The sequence below is a fragment of the Sapajus apella genome, unplaced genomic scaffold (genome assembly GCF_009761245.1).
Source record: "Sapajus apella isolate SASKATOON/1434 unplaced genomic scaffold, GSC_monkey_1.0 scaffold160, whole genome shotgun sequence".
Taxonomy (NCBI): Eukaryota; Metazoa; Chordata; class Mammalia; order Primates; family Cebidae; genus Sapajus; species Sapajus apella.
This window is the reverse complement of record NW_022437100.1, coordinates 1,795,443-1,813,639: the sequence shown is the minus strand read 5'-3', so window position 1 is coordinate 1,813,639 and position 18,197 is coordinate 1,795,443. Positions and strand designations below refer to the sequence as shown.

General features: G+C 50.1%; 1 protein-coding gene across 13 annotated transcripts in view; it reads left to right on the top strand.

Annotated features, from left to right (window-relative positions):
- The window catches only part of PLA2G6 (phospholipase A2 group VI), a 52,014-nt gene that overhangs the window by 14,867 nt on the left and 18,950 nt on the right, over positions 1 to 18,197 (top strand). For 10 of the 13 annotated variants that reach the window (XM_032266742.1, XM_032266736.1, XM_032266740.1 and 7 more), the window contains 4 exons: positions 9,322 to 9,537; positions 10,416 to 10,599; positions 13,488 to 13,675; positions 16,516 to 16,612. In XM_032266742.1, coding sequence (XP_032122633.1) covers positions 9,322 to 9,537; positions 10,416 to 10,599; positions 13,488 to 13,675; positions 16,516 to 16,612 — 685 coding nt within the window. Of the gene's footprint in view, positions 1 to 2,964; positions 2,984 to 9,321; positions 9,538 to 10,415; positions 10,600 to 13,487; positions 13,676 to 16,515; positions 16,613 to 18,197 lie in introns of those variants that run through there. The other 3 variants (XM_032266747.1, XM_032266749.1, XM_032266745.1) reach the window with 3 other exon arrangements.

Genomic DNA, 18,197 nt, shown 5'->3' with positions numbered 1-18,197 from the left:
GGGCTGGCAGCAACAGAGGAGCATGGCAGGCATCAGGCCCCATCCAAGCAGGTGAGAATTCAGGGCTGGCTCCACAAGGAACCTGAGGCAGAGGCACCACAGCAGGTACTTGGGCTAGAGGCAGCTCAGTGGCCAGCCCAGGCACCAGTTTTTTTTTTTAGATGGAGTCTCACTTGTTGCCCAGGCTGGAGTGCAATGGCAGGATCTCAGCTCACTGCAACCTCCGCCTCCCAGTTTCAAGCAATTCTCTTGCCTCAGCCTCCTGAATAGCTGGGATTACAGGTGCACACCACTACACCCGGCTAATTTTTGTATTTTTAGTAGAGATAGGGTTTCACCAGATTGGCCAGACTGGTCTTGAACTCCTGACCTTGTGATCTGCCCACCTCGGCCTCACAAAGTGCTGGGATTACAGGCATAGGCCACCGTGCCTGGCCCAGGCACCAATTTTAACATAGCGGGGCCATTCCAGATTCTGAGTGCAGATGGGTCTGAGTGGACTGCCCTCCAGCCGGACTGCATCAGGGGTGACCTTGAATGGGGAAGGCTTGCTCTCAGACCTCCAGAGCCTTACTGCAGGCACGGCTGCCAGGGCAGCGGGCCCACTCCTTGGAGAGCTGGACAGCCCCACTTTTGAGATACACGACCCTGGGGATACCACCAACCTCCACCTACCAATAATCACCAAGTTCTTTCAGTTGTAAAGTCCCTTGGTAGGATTCCAGATTTCTCTCAGCCCCAGTGTGGGCAGACCTCCCTCCCAGGGGAATTCAGTCCTTTGCCAGCAGCTTGCTAACTACACATAAGATATTGGGTGGTACTTTATAGGATGTTTTAGAGTGCGTTGGGTTAGCACATTCTCTGCTGACCCTTGGAGGTGGGCAAGGAAGGCAGTATCCCATTTTATGGATGAGAAAACAGCCTTGGGATGGTAAGTGATTCATCCTAGTTACACGGGAAGCAGTGAAGAAACAGAATCAATGTCTTCTGGTTCCCAATCCATTTCTCTGTCTGTGCTGCTGTGTTGTTTCCATGTATGTTTGTATGTATGTTTGTATGTATATATGTATGTGTTTTTTTGAGACAGAGTCTTGCTGTCGCCCAGGCTGGAGTGCAGTGGTGTGATCTCAGCTCACTGCAACCTCCACCTCCTGGGTTCAAGCGATTCTCCTGCTTCAGCCTCCCTAGTAGCTGGGATTACAGGCACCTGCCACCATACCCAGCTAATTTTTGTGTTTTTAGTAGAGACAGGGTTTTGCCACCAGGTTGGTCTCGAGCTCCTAACGTCAGGTGATTCACTCGCCTTGGCCTCCCAAAGTGCTTGGATTAGAGGGGTGAGTCACTGTGCCCGACCATTTCCGTGTATTTAGACAGACCAAGGAGCATTGGGTGAAGTTTCAAGCTGAGCACATTCTCTTATGTCAGAATTCCTGACATCCCTAACTTGGCTCTAGAGTCTTTTTTTTTTTTTTTTTTTTTTTTTGTATTTTTGTTTTATTGATTGATTGATTGATTCAGAGTTTCATTCTTGTTGCTCAGGCTGGTGTGCAATGGTTCTGTCTTGGCTCACTGCAACCTCTGCCTCCCGGGTTCAAGTGATTCTCCTGCCTCAGCCTCCCCAGTAGCTGGGATTACAGGCATCCACCACCACGCCCAGCTAATTCTTGTATTGTTAGTAGAGACGGGGTTTCCCCATGTAGGCCAGGCTAGTCTCAAACTCTTGACCCTGACCTCATGTGATCCACCTGTTTTGGCCTCCCAAAGTGCTGGGATTACAGGCTTTTGAGCTGCCACACCTGTCTGTTTGCCTTATTTTAAAATTTTATTGATTTATTTATTTTCACAGTCATAGCTCTGGAGTCTTTTTTTTTTTTTTTTTTTTGAGACAGAGCCTTGTTTTGTCGCTAGGCGCCAGGCTGGAGTGCAGTGGCAGATCTTGGCTCACTGCAACCTCCGCCTCCGGGTTCAAGCAATTCTCCTGCCTCAGCCTCCCGAGTAGCTGGGATTATAGGTTCACGCCACCATGCCCAGGTAACTTTTGTATTTTTTAGTAGAGATGGGGTTTTTACCATGCTGGCTAGGATGGTGTCCATCTCTTGACCTTGTGACCTGCCCGCCTCGGCCTCCCACAGTGCTGGGATTCCAGGCGTGAGCCACCACGCCCGGCCAGCTCTCCAGTCTTTTTTATCTTCTCTTCTCTAATCTGCTCCCACCCAAGCATTTCCATTTCAGCAAATAGCATCATCCCAGCCGCCAGATCCAGCCATCACATCCACCTTTCCAGCCAGAGGGAGGGCGGAAGGACAGGGTGCAGCAGGGCACTCTCCCCCTCCTTAGGGAGGCTTCTTGGAAGTTGCACACATGCCTTCCACCTAAATCCCATTGACCAGAACCTGGTCACATGGCCACAGCTAACTGCAAGGGAGGCTGGGAAGGAAGTGGTGTGGTGTTGCAGACAGCCACGTGCCAGTGGAAAATCACAGGTTCTCTCCCTCTCCATCTTGCTGCTGGCTCACTTCTCCAGGCCACAGTCATTGCGCACGTGGGCTCCTGCCGCGTTAGCTGTGGTCTACACTCCTCTCATCCTCTCCCAAGCTGCTGTCACAACCTGTCGCTCCCCTGCTTAACTCCTCAAGGGCTTCCTGTTTTCTTAACACATCAGGTGCTTAAGGGCTTAAAAGGGCCCTGTGTGATCAAGCCTCTGCCTCTGTGGTCTCAGCTCTTGCCGCCTTGTGCTCCTGGCCTTTGCCCAGGCTCTTACTGTGGCCTGGAATACTCTCCTTTCTTTGCCTGCCTCCCTTCCTCTTGCCATCCCCTGACCTACAGGCTAGAGTAGGAGTTTCTGCCGGGTATCCCATGACACCCATCCCTGCTCTGGGGAGCCTGCCTTCCTGGTAGGCCACAGACCTTGTGAGGGAGGGACTGTGTCTGTCGGGTTCATGACAGTGTGCCCAGCCCCCAGCAGGTGCCTGGCATAGATCAGGTTTGTGGAATAAATGAATGTGATATATTAATTCAGCTTTATAGTGTTCATTGAGGGCTGCTGTGTGCCACATGGGTGGAGGGTCGAGGACTGTTGCATTCAGGGCAGTTGACAGAGTGAGCTAGGAAGGGAAGGTGGATGTTGGGGAGTGGGATTCAGGGGTCCAGGTTACCAAGGGTCCCAGAAGCAGTAATGCCAAGGCCTCGGGTGTGACCTGGAGTGAGGCTGCAATGGGGGGGGGGGGGGGGTCGAGGCCATGGAGGAGGGGTCAGGGCACTGCCAGAGCCCCGGGCTTCTCCAGGGCCGGGGGTGGTCATTGCAGTGTTCTCGAAGCTCCTCTCAACACCCTGGAGTTTGTGGAGAGCATGCCTGGCGTACTGGACTTCCTCTGCCCGGGGCTGAGTTTCTGCCTTCTAAATGATCCTCCTCCTGTGTTGCCCTGGAGGACTTTGGACTGTCCTGAGTACTTATTTATTTATTTATTTTTGAGATGCAGTTTCGCTCTTGTTGCCCATGCTGGGGTGCCATGGCACGGTCTCTGCTCACCACAATCTCTGCCTCCCGGGTTCAGGCGATTCTCCTGCCTCAGCCTCCCAAGTAGCTGGGATTATAGGCATGTACCACTGCGCCTGGCTAATTTTGTATTTTTTTTTTTTTTGATGGAGTCTCCCACTGTCGCACAGGATGCAGTGCAGTGGCGCCACCTCGGCTCACTGCAGTCTTCGCTTCCTGAGTTCAAGCGATTCTCCTGCCTCGGCCTCCAGAGTAGCTGGGACTACAGGCATGCACCACCACATCCAGCTAATTGTTTTGTATTTTTAGTAGAGACATGGTTTCCCATGTTAGCCAGGATGGTCTTGATCTTTTGACCTTGTGATCCACCCGCCTCGGCCTCCCAAAGTGCTGGGATTACAGGCATGAGCCACCGTACACGGCCTAATTTTCTATTTTTAGTAGAGATGCGGTTTCTCCATGTTGTTAAGCTGGTCTTGAAGTCTCGACCTCAGGTGATCTGCCTGCCTTGACCTCCCCAAGTGTTGGGATTACAGGTGTGAGCCACCGCTCCCAGCCTTGGTCTGGGTACCTGAAGTGTGTTAGAGTGAGCGTGGGCTGCTAGCCTTCGGCTCCAGGTAGAGGTGTTTCTGTTGTTCTTTTGCTGCTGTTGCTGTGGTGAGCTGTCATCCTGAGCTTCTGGTTGGACCTGGGGGATGGAATTAGGAGCTTCTGAATTCTTGGGTTGTATAACCTAAGGCCCGAGAGTCTCACAGCATTGCTACTGGGTGGCGAGACTGGACCCTGCTGATAGAGACGGCGACAGCAGTAGCATCTGCAGTTTCCCAGTGCATCCCGCATGCCTGGGCTTGGCCCAGTCATTTTATCGGCACGACAGTCCCATGAGGTGGGGTCATTACTAACCTCCTATTACAGATGAGGAAACAGAGGCTGGCAGAAGTTAAGGAAGTCCCCTGAAGTCACACAGCTGGTCAGTGTAGTGGTTATTCACACCCAATCATCTGGCTATAGAACCCACTCGTTTACTTTTCTGACATCAGGGCTGCCTTGTAGTGTGGTGAGCTGAGTGACGCTCCACCCCACTGGGCCGATCCTGGCCCTGCCTGCCTGACCTATGCGGGGGGCCCTGGCTCCCCCTGTGTAAGCCCCCAAGGGTCACTTGTAATATACCTGTGTACATTATGATAGCATAGATACTTCTGTTCCTGGTAGAAATTAATCATTTACGGCTGGCATTGACTGGTAACAGATGACATTTGATGAAATTGACCAGCTTCTCACTGGTATCTCAGCAGAAACAGGGCTGTCCCTCCCAGGCAGTAATGACCCTACCTCGTGGAACAGAAGCGTGTGACCTGTGCTTCCCTACCAGGAGCTGACTTTTGAGGCGCTCCGGACTGGGACTTTGCCATAAAACTGCTTGTCAGGAGCCTCGGACAAGTGGAGTGTCCAGGGCCCTGGCCACCTGCTCTAGGGCTATCTCCTCCATCGTTCATCCCACCCACAGCCCATCTTCACCGAGCAGAGTAGAAAGCAGCACATCCTGGCCAACATGGTGAAACCCCGTCTCTACTAAAAATACAAAACATAGCTGGGCGTAGTGGCAGCTGCCTGTAATCCCAGCTACTCGGGAGGCTGAGGCAGGAGAATCACTTGAACCTGGTAGGCGGAGGTTGTGGTGAGCCGAGATAGCGCCATCGCACTCCAGCCTGGGCAACAAGTGTGAAAACTCTGTCCCTTCCAAAAAAAAATCAGTTTTGGAAAGTTTGCAGACATTAACTCTTCAAATGTGGCTTCCATCTGATTCTTTTTCTACTCTGCCTCTGACCCTCCACTTATATACGTATGCTAGGTCTTTTTATTAGATAGTCTATGTCTTTTATCTACTTTACTATATATTTTTATTCTTTTGTCCATGCTTTATTCTGTTTACTCTTCCCTACCTATCTTCCTGTTCACCCGTTTTCTCTTCAATATTGTTCAATCTGCCATTATACTTAGCTATCAAGTTCTGAATTTTGTTGATTATATTTTTTAATTCTGTAATTAACATTTGATCCTTTTTTTGATAATTCAAGGCTCTTTGACAAAATTCTAAATTTCCTTTTTTAACCTCTTGAATGTTATCCCAGTTACTTTAAAGTCTATTTTGGATAACTTAAATATTTACAGCCCCCTCACTTACAGGTATGTTTTCTTTTGTATATTGTTTCTGTTGGTTTTCTTTCATGTCTTATCGCCACATGTGCCTGGTGAGTTTTGATTATGTGCTGGACATTGTATTTGCAAGTATGCTTGTGGAAGTAATCTGGAGCCTAGTTTGATGTTTCCTTATAAAGAATGGATTTATTTTTGTTTCTCCCAGGTACCTGGGAACACTTGCAACTAGGATAACCTCAGTCTCATTTCTGGAGCTGAAATTACTTGAGGTTGAACCGTGGTCCCAGTGAGGGCGTGTCTGTGTATGGCTCACCCTTATTCCTAGGCTTGGTAGCTCTTTAGGATCCTAACCTAGAGTAAGAGATGTTCATCAGGGCTCTCCTCTTGGTAGACCCCTGTGTCCTGAGCCCCACGAGGTTATAACTGGTGCTGCTCATCTGCCTCCCTGCCCCGCCCCCCCTCACCTATCCTCTCCAGTGACAGCCACATGAACACTGAGCTTAATTCCTGGGTTTCCATCATTCCTTCCAGTCTGGTGAGTCATCACTGTCTTTTTAGGTATCCAGTGCCTGCCAGCAGATGTTTTTTAATAACCCGTCTAGCATTTCTGGCTGTCCTCAGTAGGTAGTCTGCTTTACATTCCCTAGTCTCCCGTTAATGGAAAGTGGAAGTTCTGAGAGAGAATCATCATTCCCGTCAGCATTCAAATGCCTGATTACACTTCTCCCATTAGCTACCCCTCCCTTTATTTGCTCCTCACCACAGCAAAACTCCTCAAAAATGTCATCTATCTTTGCAGTCTTCAGTTTCTCACATCCTGTCCTTAAACTGACTTTAATCAGGCCTTGGTTCCCTACTTCACTGCAAGCATTGTTGTCAAGGTTGTGCGTGCCCCCATGTTGCTAATTCCATTCATCAGTTTTCAGTTGTCATTCTCCGACATATCGGCAGCACTTGACGTGGAGTGCCCTGATGGTAAGAGGTTGGCGGGATGAAGGAAAAACCCAGCCAAGGGCCATGGGGAATGGCTTCCTTCCACCTCCTCCTTCCTTACCTTTGTTGTGGTTTTTGTTGTTTCTATAGCGCCGATTACCTTATAGTCTATTTAATGGACTTTCTTATTTTATGTTTTTACTTTAGTCATTTTGTTGATCTCCCCCATAATAACATAGACACAGTGGCTCACGCCTGTAATCCCAGCACTTTGGGAGACTGAGGTCAAGAGTTCGAGACCAGCCTGGCCAACATGGCGAAACCCCATCTCTACTAAAAATATAAAAATTAGCCAGGCATGGTAACACACACTTATAATGCCAGCTACTAGGGAGGCTGAGGCAGGAGAATTGCTTGATGGAGGGGTGGAGGTTGCAGTGAGCTGAGGTCTTGCCACTGCACTCTAGCCTGGGCGACAGAGGGAGACTCTGTCTCAAAAGAAAAAAAAAGTAGGCTTCAGGAGGGCAGAGCATTTTATGCAATTGCTCAGTAATTGACCCCTCCATTTGGCACAGCTCACTTGTCCAGTAGTTAATTGTTAATCGATGCACTCTCTGTGGAACAACAGGCTGGCCCTGTTGAGCCAGCACTCTCTGGGCACTGCCTCCACTGGACTCTGGTTGGCTGCTGGGCTTGTAGAGTCTGCAAGACAAAACCTTCTGGTATGTTAAAAGCCCTGGCCAGAACTTTAAGTAAACATCACGGACATGTAATGGTTATAGTTTTGAAAGTGATTTTATAGTGATTTTTCATCTGTCCTCACAGCACCTCTGGGAGGTAGGTAGGACAAGTACAGTTAGTCTCATGTTTCAGATGGGGCTCAGAGAGGGAAAAGGATTTCCCAAGGTCACATAGCACCTTAACAGCAAAACTTGGACTCAACCCCAACGCTTAAAAATGAACAAAGCTGGCTGGACACGGTGGCTTATCTCTGTAATCCCGGCGCTTTGGGAGGCCGAGGTGGGTGGATCACCTGAGGTCAGGAGTTCAAGACCAGCCTGGCCAAAGTGGTAAAACCCCGTCTCTACAAAAATACAAAAATTAGCCGGGCATGAGGGCAGGTGCCTGTAATCCCAGCTACTAGGGAGGCTGAGGCAGGAGACTCGCTTGAACCCAGGAGGCAAGGTTGCAGTGAGCCAAGATCGTGTCACGGCACTCCAGCCTGGGTGACAGAGTGAGACTCCATCTCAAAAACACAAAAACAAAAACAAACAGACAAAAAATGAACAAAGCTTCCTTTTTCTGACTATAAAAATAATATGTGCTCGTAATAGAAAATGTAGAAACTACAAAAATGGTTAAAGAAGAACATAAATTCTTTATTATGGTACCATTCACATTTTGACACATTTCCTTCCAGGCTTTTTAAAACACAATTGAGATCACATTGTATTATATATAACTTGTATCCAGCATTATTACATAAGAATCATTGTTATTACATAACAATAAACATTTGGGTGCAGTGGCTCATGCCTGTAATCCCAGCATTTTGGGAGGCCAACGTGGGCGGGTCACCTGAGGCCAGGAGTTCGAGATCAGCCTGGCCAACATAGCGAAACCCTGTCTCTATTAAAAATACAAAAAATTAGCTGGGTGTGGTAGTGGGCACCTGTAATCCCAGCTACTCAGGAGCCTGAGGCAGGAGAATTGTTTGAACCTGGGAGATGGAGGCTATAGTGAGCCGAGATCACACCGTTGCACTCCAGCCTGGGCAACAAGAGCAAAACTTGGTCTCAAAAACAAAAATTTCCTGTTTTTTAAAAATATCTCATTTTAATGCCTGCATAATAGTTCATTACAGAGTTGTACCATAATTCATATTCTGTTGCTTACATTTAGGTTAAATAATACTTAGTTCCTACTATGAACAGGGTCCAAGTACTCGAGGCTGGGCTCTCAGATGTGGAAATCAAATTAGAAAGCTGATATGGCAGGGCTGTCATAAAATAAAATATAAAAGCAATAAATGATATTACCAAAGAAAAGGAAAGTTTTTCAAAATAAAGGAAAATCTAGAGTGACAGTGACTCACACCTGTAATCCCAGCACTTCTGGCAGCTGAGGCAGGAGGATCACTTGAGGCCAGGAGTTCAAGACCAGCCTGGGCAACATGGCAAAACCCCATCTCTACTAAAAATACGAAAAATTAGTCAGGCATGGTGGCATGCGCCTTTAAACCCAGCTACTCGGGAGGCTAAGGTAGGAGAATTGCTTGAACCCGGGAGGCAGAGGTCATAGTGATCTGAGATCACACTACTATACTCCAGCCTGGGTAACAAAACAAGACTCTGTCTCCAAATGAAATTAGCTGGGCCTGGTGGTGCATGCCTGTCATCCCAGCTACTCAGGTGCTAAGGTAGGAGACTCCCCTGAGCCCAGGAATTCGAAGATGCAGTAAGCCATGATCATACCACTGCATTCCAGGCTGGGTTACAGAGCAAGACCTTGTCTCTAAGAAACGAAGAAGTCTAACCTAAATGTCATTATGTCATTTACGTGTGTGTGTGAGTGTGTGTGTGTGTGTGTGTGTGTGTGTGTTTGCTTGCTTGGGAGTCAGCCTAGAGCAGGCCAGGCCGCAGACTGGGGGCCTTCTGATTCCAGCAGGGATATGGGCTGGTGGTCCCACCTGGCTCATTTCCGGGTCTTGCTCCTCTGTCCTGGCTCCACAGACTCTTCCAGCTGGAGGTGGAGGCTGATGCCCTGGTGAAATTCCAGCAGTATTCTTCCCAGCTGCTGCCCTTCTATGAGAGCTCCCCACAGGTCCTGCAAACTGAGGTCCTGCAGCACCTGACCGACCTCATCCGCAACCACCCCAGCTGGTCAGTGGCCCACCTGGCCGTGGAGCTCGGGATCCGTGAGTGCTTCCATCACAGCCGCATCATCAGGTGAGCAGGGGAGCGATGCCTTTTGGACAACATGTGTGTACCTGCATGTGTGGGCAGTGGGGGCCACAGGCCTCAGTGACTCAGGAGGCTGAGGTTAGGAGAATCGCTTGAACCCGGGGGGCAGAGGTTGCAGTGAGCCGAGATTGCGCCATTGCACTCCAGCCTGGGCAATAAGAGCAAAACTCCATCTCAAAAAAAAAAAAAAAAAAAATTAGCTGTGTGTGGCGGCATGTGTCTGTAGTCCTAGCTACTTGAGATGCTGAGGCAGGAGGATTGCTTGAGCCCAGGAGTTAGAGGTTACAGTGAGTTGTGATTGCACCACTGCATTTCAGCCTGGGTGACAAAAGCAAAACTCCATCTCAAAAAAACAAAACGAGACAACAAGCCTCACTGCACTTTAGTTTCCAGGCACGATCTTGGACAGCACAGTGTCTAAACTCACCACTGCTCAGTCCATTTCCTGGGGCAGGTACAGCAGGTTGTGTAGATAAGGATATTGAAGCCCAGGAAGGTTAAGCGAATTGCCCATGTCTAATGAGGTATCTGCATTCCGTGTCCCTTTTCTGCGCCACCACCCTGCCCACTTCATGCTGGTGTGGCCCCAGGGCACATGTCTTGTACAAGTGAGCAAACTGAACGAAAACCTGATGCAGTACACATCAGAGGCAAGTACCCTCAAATCAGCCCAACTAGCTGAATGGCGGGAATGCTTTTGAGCTGAAATAAACCAGAAAGTCAGAGTGGCGGAAATGCTCTTGAACTGAAATAAACCAGAAAGTCCGAGTTTCTGAGCCCACTTCCCTGCATGTGCGCTTACCTTCCCGTGCCATCATATGCCACACCTGCTCACCTCTGCTTACCCCGGCCCTCCCCTGCAGCTGTGCCAATAGCACAGAGAATGAGGAGGGGTGCACTCCCCTGCACCTGGCCTGCCGCAAGGGCAATGAGGAGATCCTGGTGGAGCTGGTGCAGTACTGCCACGCCCAGATGGATGTCACTGACAACAAGGGAGAGACTGCCTTCCATTACGCTGTCCAGGGTGACAATTCCCAGGTGCTGCAGGTGAGCGGAGGGGGGAGGGGCAGATGATCACCCATCACCTCCCGGTGTCCACAGTTCCCTTCGAGCCCCTGGGCTCAGGTGTCACTCTCGGGCCTCTCACTGTCCCACCTTGGTCCTTGAGGCTCTTCCCTCCCAGCACTTTTCCAGGAGCCACATCCTCAGCCTCTTTGCTTGATAACCCTGGGGAAGACCTCCAACCCAGCAAAATAAACTCAAGGCCCCGTTCCAGTCAGTCAGCTCAGTTCCACTTTTCCTGAGCACAAACGGAGCCAGATGCCTGCCTGGAGGGGCCTGTGGGCCGGCAGGACCTGAGCTTAACCTTTTGCAAACTTGTCCAACCTGAGGCCCTTCAGGCTGCCTGCCGCCCAGGACAGCTTTGAATGTGGCCCAACACAAATTCATAACCTTTCTTAAAACACCATGAGATTTATGCACTGATCTTTTTTTTTAGATCAGCTATCATTCATGGATTTTATGTGTGGCCCAAGACAATTCTTCTTCCAATGTGGCCCAGGGAGGCCAAAATATTGGACACCCCGTTTTACAGGAATTCAAACGAAGCAAACCGAACTCTCTCCAGTTCCTGTCGGCGTTTGTGCCAAAGGCCCTCCTGTTAACATTTTTGATTACCTGGGGAAAAGATTTGTCTTTTTTAAATTGTGGGCAAGCAGATGAGGTAATATTATTATTATTATTAGTTTGAGACAGAGTTTCACTCTTGTTGCCCAGGCTGGAGTGCAATGGCGCTACTTTGGCTCACTGCAACCTCTGTCCCGGGTTCAAGTGATTCTCCTGCCTCGGCCTCCTGAGTAGCTGGGATTACAAGCTTGCGCCACCATGCCAGGCTAATTTTTTGTATTTTTGTAGTAGAGACGGGGTTTCACCGTGTTGTCCAGGCTGGTCTTGAACTCCTGACCTCAGATGATCCACCAGTCTCGGCCTCCCAAAGCGCTGGGATTACAGGTGTGAACCACTGCCTGGTGATATTATTAAAAGCAACTTCCTATATTAGATTGAAAAGAAGAGGCAGGATGTTAGATTATGTTTTATTGTCTAGAATTAGAAAATTCTTCTAAAGATCTTGTTCTTTGTGCCTTGGAATCAGAATGCAACTACATTATTCCAGAAAATGTGGATTTCATTTTTTTTTTTTTTTTTTTTTGAGACAGAGTGTCCCTCTGTCGCCCAGGCTGGAGTGCGGTGGTGCAGTCTCAGCTCACTGCAACCTCTGCCTCCTGGGTTCAAGTGATGCTTGTGCCTCAGCTTCCAGAGTAGCTGGGGTTACAGGCACGTGCCACCATGCCAGGGTAATTTCCATATTTTTAGTAGAGATGGGGTTTTGCCATGTTGCCCAGGCTGGTCCCCAACTCCTGGCCTCAAGCAATCCGCCCACCTTGGCCTCCCAAAGTGCCAGGATTACAGATGTGAGCCATTGTGCCCGGCCTAGAAAATGTGGATTCATATCTTATGCTTCCTGCTCTCAGCGAAGGAAATTCTCCACCCACTGTTGAACTCCACTTCCGCTAAGAATCTTCTGTGCACCCAGCATGGTCCCACGCAGACCCTGCCTGCATGCGAGGGCATGCACACCCACCTCTCAATAGCCATGCAGGAGTGCAGCTGTCCTTTACCAGGTGCTGATTGGCGCCTGACGCTGAACTGAGTGTTGCATGTGTTCTAGTTAAGTCTCAGAATACACTCATGGGGTGAAGATCATTAATCCCCTTTTCAAAGAAAGTGAGATTCAATGTTGTTACAAAGGGTGCCCAGGGAGGAACACAAAGCCGAGAGGGTGGGGCTTGACCTTCCATTGGCCTCGATGCCAGCCCCTTGCTCTCCCCGAGGTGACCCTAGTGTTACAGGGGTACACTGAGGTTGTAATGAACCTCATGGAGGGAGACAGCATTCAGCCAAAAGTGAGACAATAAAACCCTCCTAGCGCTCTCTCTTTTTATTATTATTATTTTTTTTTGAGACAGGGTCTGGCTCTGTCACTCAGGCTGGGGTGCAGTGGTGCAATCTCAGCTCACTGCAACCTCGGCCTCCTGGGTTCAAGCGTGTCTCCTGCCTCAGCTCCTGAGCAACTGGGACTACAGGCTTATGCCATCATACTAGCTAACTATTAAAATTTTTTGGTAGAGACGGGGTCTCCCTATGTTGCCCAGGCTGGTATCAAACTCCTGGTCTCTAGTGATCCTCCCACTTCCCAACGTGTTGGGATTACAGGCATGAGCCACTGTACCTGGCCTCTAGCTCTCTTCCTAATACTGCTCTTCTTTCATTGAAAACATGGTACCTGTATGTGGAGAAAAAAATCAATCAGGACAGAATGAAAAGCAAGAATCACTCCCACCTGGACCCCCAGTACCCATCCTGAGATACAGCCAGCTTTTAAATTCCCTGACTCGGAAATGTTTCACATGAGCCACAGTCATGCCAGGTTGACACCTCCCTCCCTCCCATCCACACTGGCATTTGGCTTTCCTGTTGCTTCTCTTTATGTTCTGCTTTTTTTTTTTTTTTTTTTTTTTTTTGAGACAGAGTTTTTGCTCTGTTATCCAGGCTGCCATGCAATAGTGTGATCTTGTTTCACTGCAAGCTCCGCCTCCTGGGTTCAAGTGATTCTCCTGCCTCAGCCTCCCGATTATAGATGGGATTATAGATGTGTGCCACCACGCCCGGCTAATTTTTGTATTTTTAGTATTTTTAGTAGAGATGGGGTTTCACCATGTTGGCCAGGCTGGTCTCAAACTCCTGACCTCAGGTGATCCACTTGCCTCGGCTTCCCAAAGTGCCAGGATTACAGGCGTGAGTCACGCACCCGGCCTCTTTACGCTCTTATTTACCAGCATCCTCATGGAGTCAAACTTCCCTTCCTCTTTCATCAGCTCCTCGGAAAGAATGCAGTGGCTGGCCTGAACCAGGTGAATAACCAAGGGCTGACCCCGCTGCACCTGGCCTGCCAGCTAGGGAAGCAGGAGATGGTCCGCGTGCTGCTGCTGTGCAATGCTCGCTGCAACATCATGGGTCCCAACGGCTACCCCATCCACTCCGCCATGAAGTTCTCTCAGAAGGGGTAAGACCTCCCTCCCCGCCCTACCCGCTGGCCTGCTGGCCTCCAGCTCTCATATCACCTGTCCCGTGCCCGCGGTGAGCAGTGTCCACCATAGATCTTAGCATCTCCAGCCTCAGAGCAGAGGCCCCGGGTTCACAAGCCTCATTGGGCCTGGCCTGGCCTGAAGAAGGTGCGCCATCATTGTATTATGGGTAGGAGTCAGGAATCTCGGTTCACAAGTTCAGCTGTACAAGGAAGAGACTTTAAAATTTTTGTATAATGCACCTTAATCCCTAGCAGTGAACCTCCCTCTACCAAACTGGAGAAAACCAATCGTAGCCCTCTTTGGGGTCTCCTCTTCCAGCTCCCCTCCAGGTGGTACTCCAGTTCTGGAGTCTGATGCAACCCCGAGGCTCACCTGGCTCCTCTAACCCAGCCCAGCCTGATCTGAATAGCCCCCGATGGCTTCAGTGCTCCTTGGTTTCTTGTGTGCCCAGCTCGAAGCCGGGGAAATGCTTGGCAAGGTGGCCAAGGGCCTGTCTACCTAGAGGCCACTTTCTGTCAGATGGCACCGCTGGAAGGAAGGTGCAGGCCCGTGTTTGGGGAGCCCGGGAAACCCTGGTCTCAGGAAAATTATGTTCAAAGGGGTGGGGGGTGAGATAAAAAGGAGAAAAGAGATGGATGCCTCAAATTTTAAAATGCTATCTAGGCTGGGTGCAGTGGCCATGCTGGGCCTGTGCTGGGCACCCCTCGTAACAGAGAAGAGCAGCTGCACACTAACGCTGTCCCAGCCGCCAGCCTAGCCTTCATGTGGGCTATTTCACCACAGCCCAGAGAACGGATGTATTTTATTCCCCTTTCAAAGATGAGGGCCAAGTGTGGTGGCTCATGCCTCTAATTCCACCAGCACTTTGGGAGGCTGAGGCAGGAGGATCGCTTGAGCCTAGGAGTTTGAGGCTACAGTGAACTATGATCATGCCATTGCCCTCCAGCCTGGGTAACAAAGAGAGATCCTGGCTCAAACAAACAAACAAAAAACAGTTGAGGAAACCAAGGCTTAGATTAAGTAACTTGCCCAAAGTCAGGCAGTCAGTAAGTGCCAGACCTGGGAATTAAACATGTGGGCGCTCCTAGTAACTGCACTCAAAAAAAAAAAAAAAGCTTTATTGAGATATAGTTTCTATTCCATACAATTCACCTATTGAAAGTATACAGTTCAATGGTTCTGATATACTATGTTGATTTTTACAACTGTGGTAATTATATATAACATAAAATTTGCCATTTTAATCACTTTTAACTGTACAATTTGGTAGTTTTAATCACATTCACAATGTTGTCCAACCACCACTCCTATTTTTTTTTTAGGTGGAGTCTCGCTCTGTTGCCCAGGCTGGAGTGTAGTGGAGCAATCTCGGCTCACTGCAACCTCTGCCTCCCAGGTTCAGACAATTCCTGCCCCAGCTTCCTGAGTAGCTGAGATTACAGGCGCATGACACCATGCCTGGCTAATTTTGGTATTTTTAGTAGAGATAGGGTTTTACCACGTTGGTCATGCTGGTCTCGAACTCCTGACCTAGTGATCCGCCCATCTCCGCCTCCCAAAGTGCTGGGATTACAGGCGTGAGCCACCGTGCCTGGCCCCATCACCGCTATTTCTAAAACTTTTCTTATCACCTCAAACGGAAACTCTGTAACCATTAACAACTCCCCATTCTCCCCTCCCCACAGCCCCTGATAACCTCTCATATCCTCTCTGTCTCTCAAACTTGCCTGTTCTAGAACCTCATGTAAGTGAAATCATACAGTATTTGTCCTCTTGTGTCTGGCTTATTTACTTAGCATGATGTCTTTAAGGTTCATCTGTGCTGTAGCATGTATCAGAATTTCCTTTCTTTTTTTTTTTAGACAGTCTTGTTCTGTCACCAGGCGCCAGCCTGGAGTGCAGTGGTGCGATCTCAGCTCACTGCAACCTCCGCCTCCCAGGTTCAAGCAATGCTCCTGCCTCAGCCTCCCAAGTAGCTGGGACTACAGGTGCATGCCACCACACCCAGCTAATTTTTGTATTTTTTAGTAGGGATGGGGTTTCACCATGTTGGCCAGGATGGTCTCAATCTCTTGACCTTGTGATCTGCCTGCCTCGGCCTCCCAAAGTGTTGGGATTACAGGCATGAGCCACCGCACCCAGCCAGAATTTCCTTTTTTATAAAGCCAGAATACTATTTTGTTTCTCCATTCAGTCAGTCAGTGATACACACCTGGGCTGTTTCCGCCTTTTGCTGTTGTGAATAATGCTGCTGTGTACATAAGTCGGGAAATGTCTGTTCAAGTCCCTGCTTTCAGTCCTTTGGTTGTGTACTGAGTAGAAAGCAATTCCACTCTTACCCACTCGGCCATACTGCTTCCTATAGCATGCAGGTCACTGTTGAAACCCTGACGGTGTGGTAAGGAGGTGGAGGGCGGCTGTGTGCTGGGCACAGAACGGGGCTCTGACATGCCCGGTCTTCCTTACACCCCAGCCACTCCTCTGAGCACTCTCTCCATGTTGCTCAGCTTCTGGAGGCCACCAGTGAGGAAGCTGGGGCTTGACTTTGAGCCCATCTGACTCTCAAGCCAGCACCAGGGAGGGTGATCATTGCTGGTGGCAGTCACCAGGAAGGCTTCTTGGAGGAGGGGGTTAGTTGTGCCTCGAGGGGCTCAGTACAGCCTTAACATACCATGGTGGGCATGCTGGTTGGGTCTGTTGAGCTTTGTTTGCAGTGATGCTCTCTAAGCAGTAGATGAAGCCCTGAGTCCTGGCTTCATCCCATGCCAAGTGGATCCCAGCCTCCGCTCACCAACCTGGGCCCCTCTCTCCCTAGGTGTGCAGAGATGATCATCAGCATGGACAGCAGCCAGATCCACAGCAAAGACCCCCGTTACGGAGCCAGCCCCCTCCACTGGGCCAAGAACGCAGAGGTGAGTGGAGCTTGAGGTGGGGTGAGGCAGGGGGCAGGGGGCAGGGGGCAGGGGGCAGGGCCCTGCAGGTCCTCAGTGCCTGCAGGAAGCAGGTTCCCGACGGCACTCTGAGGCTAGCACTTAGGGGCTGATCTTGTAGTGGGTCTGCAGGCAGAGAAGCCCATGAAGAGCTGGGATCCTGGCATGGCTCTGCTGCAATCTGGCTGGGCGGCAGGATCCACCCTGTGCCTCAGTTTCCTCATCCGTGAATTCTGCTTTGGAGAGGTGTTGAAGTCAGCTAGTTAGTGCATGACAAAATTCTGTACAAATTGTAAAGTGCTTCCCAAGTAGGAGGTGGCATGATGATGATTGTATTAGTCAGGGTTCTCTAGAGGGACAGAACTCATAGGCTAGATATAGATATTAAAGGGGAGTTTACTAAGGAGCATTAACTTACACAATCAGAAGGTCCCACAGTAGTCTGCAGGCTGAGGAGTAAGGAAGCCAGTCCGCGTCCCGAAGCTGAAGAACTTGGAGTCTGCTGTTCGAGGGCAGGAAGCGTCCAGCACGGGAGAAAGATGTAGGCTGGGAGGCTAAGCCAGGCTAGCCTTTTCACATTTTCCTGCCTGCTTTACATTCTGGCCATGCTGGCAGCTGATTAGATGGTGCCCACCCAGATTGAGGGTGGGTCTGCCTTTCCTAGTCCACTGACTCCAATGTGAATCTCTTTTGGCAGCACCCTCACAGACACACCCAGGATCAATACTTTGCATCCTTCAATCCAGTCAGGCTGACAGTATTAACCATAATGATGATGATGATGGTGGTGGTGGTGGTGCTGGGTCTAGCTGCACACACAGGAAGCCTGGCTGGGCGTCTCCTCTAAGGCCTTCCCCTAAGCTAAGCTCTGTCCTCCTGGGAGGATGGAGGCCTCTGGTCTCATCACCAGGAAGCACAGCTCGACAGGACACGGGATGTCCCAGTGATCATGGTCTGCTTCTCAACGTGATGGGCCAGGAGGGAGGGCAGTCTCGGGGTTACCTCTGTGTTCCAGGAACTGGACACCGAGTCAGGCCCCTCCGTGTAGGTGTGGTCATTCATTGTCATCACACTCTGTGAGGTGGGGACTTGCACTCCCATTCTTACAGAAGAGAAACCTGAGGTGCATGTGGCTACAGTGACCCGTCCAAGCCCAGGCAGCTGGGATGAGTGGAGCTGGGCTTTGAGCTCAGGTCTGTGTGACTCCAAAGCCCAGGCTCCCCTCCCTGGTCCCAAGGCTCTCCAGTGCTGCTGTGGGAACAGGGATGTGTTTTGCTAAGGCCCAGTGAGAGGTGATACCTTTGCAGGTCCCAGGGAGTGGGGCACTTCAGGACAGGGCCCAGAGGAGCCTTTGCAAGGAGAGATGGGTTCTGTTAGCCCTAGGAAAGAACCAGAGCCTCTTAAAACAGTCAGCACACCTTTGGCTTTTTGTCCCTTGTCCTGGGTTGCTGATGGTATGGGAGCCAGTCTAGGTGCCCCAGAACTGGGGCCACCCCTGGAATCCTGTTGCTAGTGCTTTCCAGCTTCCCAGTGCCTGTAGGCCTCTCAGAGAGGAAGTGGCGGTGCC